At 49.8% G+C, this 3370-nt stretch overlaps 1 protein-coding gene across 1 annotated transcript; it reads right to left on the minus strand.

Moving 5' to 3' along the window:
• Nucleotides 1-308: 308 nt before the first annotated feature.
• Nucleotides 309-3002, minus strand: SODALDRAFT_288178 (LACT-domain-containing protein). Its single transcript, XM_028608591.1, has 2 exons — nucleotides 2332-3002; nucleotides 309-2273 (listed from the first exon to the last, which is right to left on the minus strand). Exons 1-2 carry the CDS (start codon nucleotides 2644-2646, stop codon nucleotides 681-683), a joined length of 1908 nt encoding a protein of 635 aa, XP_028470524.1. The 5' UTR covers nucleotides 2647-3002; the 3' UTR covers nucleotides 309-680.
• Nucleotides 3003-3370: the final 368 nt, after the last annotated feature.

Consider the following 3370-nt stretch of genomic DNA (forward strand, 5'->3'; position numbering starts at 1 on the left):
GGTAGGTAAAACAGGGCGTTAAGGAGGGGGAATAGGGTTATTAGGCCATAAATACTCCTACACTTTATTATTAACGGCCATAGCTTCGTAATAGCTACGCTAAAGCTCCTAATCGCGATAGGTTTTATAGATAATAGGCTAGTATTCCGTTATCTTAATAGTTAATAAATACGCTATATTGGCGCGGCTAGATAGCTTCTTAATCGGTAGTAGCAAAGGTAATAGTAGGTTATTCACTTAGTAAGTAAGACTCTTAATTATCTGATAAAGCGTAGTCAAATCGTTATAAAAACGGTTAAATTAATTAAGGCGCTTATCTATATATTATCCCTGTATTAGACCGTCAGAGAATTCCTGCTACCGTAATATTAGTGGTGAAAATTCTGCAGGTATCTACCCGGATTATAATCTTAGCAATACGGCCCGTTATATAACCGAAAAGACTATAGTCTGTTCGACAGGTACTCTACTTGTCTGACATAATGTGGTTTGTCACACCTCGATAAGGTGGCTGTAGGCATCTGACAGGTATTGTCGTTGGCCCCGCAAGTCCTCCTAGGCAAGCTGGTCTTCAAGGGAAGCATTCCTGAAGCTTGAGCTGCCAGGGACTAGGTAATACGGATACACGCAGGCCATTCCAGGAAGGCCCAGTACTGCGACAAAGAGTAGAAGCTGTTCTTCTACGGATGCATGTTGCCCATACCCCCGGGGCTGTCTTCTTCCTCGTAAATCTTGACCTTCTCGGCATATTCTCGTATGTTGCTAACCACATGGTCAGAGATAGTGTCTCCCTTGCCTGCCGCCACCCGCAAAATGAGCTCGTTCAGATTCTGGCGGCCCAGGATGTCTACGTGGTCGGCTGTTTTGGGCCCGCCTCGCGGGTTGAACCTGTCGGGCTCGTGAGGCATTTCGACGACGGTAATCTTGCTACCCGCCGGGTTATAACGCTTGACATGCCAGCCGTAGTTACACATGTAACCCGTACTAAGCAAATTAACCGTCCCGTCGCCTTCTCCCATGACGACGCCGTGGTCAACGTCGCCTTCTGTGAGGGCAGTGTCTATAGTGATGTTCAGGTTCGTGAACGGTTGGAATTCTGGTTGCCGGTAGAAGTAGCTCCGCTCGGTGGGCTTTCCGACTCCGTAAAAGCAGTAGATTTTGAGATTGGGTGCCAAGGGTAGCCTAGTCTCGAGGGGATTCATCCACTTACGAGCATCTTGCTCGTTTGCGTCAACCTCGGCTTGCGTATGTGCGACACCTTGAGAATAGCTCCTCTTGACTTGATCCTGATACCAGGGCTCCGTTGTGTTGAAGAGATACTCGATCGCATCTTCGGCCGTCAAGTTCCTCTCTGGCAAGGTCCAGTTCATACCCTGCCTGAAGTTAAGCAGATTCCCGTACGTAAAATTCTGACCAGGCCGATCATCCGGCGCCCAGGTTCCGTTGCCCCAGACGGCGTTCCCACCGAGCGGAAGCATGGACGAAATTCCGGGCATGGCTCGGAAGAGCTCCGCCCTCTCCTCCTTGCTCAAGAACTTCTCCAGGCCGTACACGGCGAAAGTGTTGAGCTGGGCCGTGTCCCGCATTTCGCCAGAGAGAACTGCGGTCAAGTCCTTCACAGCCCCGAGCATACAGCCACTAACATTGATCCATGCCTCAACGTGGCGCTCAACCCAGTCGTTGCCTCCACGGCCACCCATGGCCGATGCGACCCAGTGGAAGAAATAAAAGACAACCTGTCCACCCATGCTGTGGGATACTAGCACGACTTTCTTGCCGGAGAGCTCGTGCGCGGTCTCGACATATGACTTGAGACGAGTGAAATATTGATCTCGGACTTCGAGATTCGGATATGACAATCTCCAATCGTATGCTGCGGTGAAGGAGTTGGTCGGGTCGTAGCCTATGGAGGCCAGGTTCTCGAAAATCTTGTTCCATATCCAGTAGCCGGTAATAAAGAAGTCGGTGGCATCAAACCCTTGTGCGGCTCGCAGCTTTATATCCGGAGGATCCAGACCGGTTTGCTTGTCCAGCATGATGTGCCTCTTCCAGTTGTCCTTGTCAAGCACCAACGCCTGCATCATGCTCCAACTGCCCCAAAGACGCTTTCTGAAGTAGGGACGCGAAATATTGGTCGTGCCCCACGACTCGAGGCCGGTGGATATGACGCCGGGGACCATGATCATTGGGTGATGGGCCTCGAGGCCCTCGGCGCGTGCTTGTAGACCGACGGCAAAGGCCTCATAACTGTCGACAAAGTCACGTTCTCCTTTCTGTAAACGATTTATTCAGAATTAGGAAAACCGAGAGGAATCGTGCAGTTGCACTCACCACGAAATCGCGCATATCGGCAATCAAACCGGCAGGGAGGGCATCGAGCAGGCTGTTCACGCTGAACTCGCCTAGTTCAGGAAGGTCGATCAAATCACTGCTTTTTGCAAAGAAGCCTGCAGCAATGATGCCAAACAGACTCCCTAGCAGAAAGATGGCAGTGGTGCGACGCTTGCGCGTCTTAGGCTTCTCTGGTATTTCGGTAACCCGAACATCTTTGACTACCTTTGCTGTGTGGTCGTCTTGCACCGGTGGGAGTGCCTTCTCTTCAGATGAAGTTTTTGTCGGTGGCAAACGGCGTCTTATATCAGACATGGCGCAGTTGGTGAGGAAGAAATAGCATGACCTTTGGCTCTCGTGTACGGTGTAGTCAGCGAATATTTACAGTTTGCTTCGCCGGTGTCCGACCTCGCCGTTCATGAGCGTTGGAGGGCCTTTGCAGTAGGTGATAAGCGGCTGGTGTGTGGAGAATCAAGGTCGCGGCGTCGAGAGGCCGCCAGCTGAATTTGACGTGGACGAACGTCAGAATCTAGGAGAGCAGAGTGAAGTTTTGATCGCAGGTCGATAGTAGGTATCCCATTTTCTGTTCGAGAAGCCATTTCCGTCCCGAAACCGTAACCGTCGAGTTTATCTGTAGGGAAAAAAGTCAAATATTGAAGGTAAGGATTATACCTACGCATATCTTGGATTACCAACCTAGAAGGTAGTTACCACGTACTTTGTACTACCTTATTAGCTTAAGAAGGTACGCTAGGCAGGGACAGAACGCGGTACTCCCTTATCTCAGCAAGCTCAGACTATCCTTATGGCTATAGGGCTTATGAATTTGACTGAATTTGAATATAACTAAAAGATAAAGGTATAATTACTATATGAATATACGTACCTAAACACACTTAAAGTAGTTTTAACTAATAAGCTTAGGAGGTTGCTGTTGTACAGGCAGGACCACGACGTGGTCTATAGGGGATCCAGGGGGGATCCACTCCCTAACTAAGGGCTTCGGACCTCGGGCATCAGGATATAATAGGGGCGGATA

The sequence above is a fragment of the Sodiomyces alkalinus genome (assembly GCF_003711515.1).
Source record: "Sodiomyces alkalinus F11 unplaced genomic scaffold SODALscaffold_1, whole genome shotgun sequence".
NCBI classification, from domain to species: domain Eukaryota; kingdom Fungi; phylum Ascomycota; class Sordariomycetes; order Glomerellales; family Plectosphaerellaceae; genus Sodiomyces; species Sodiomyces alkalinus.

Excerpts from the sequence above, each read along its gene's own strand:
- SODALDRAFT_288178 (XM_028608591.1), bottom strand. The coding sequence starts at position 2,646 with ATGTCTGATATAAGACGCCGTTTGCCACCGACAAAAACTTCATCTGAA. Across the intron at positions 2,274-2,331 it reads CCGATATGCGCGATTTCGTG|AAAGGAGAACGTGACTTTGT; the intron begins GTGAGTGCAACT and ends AATCGTTTACAG.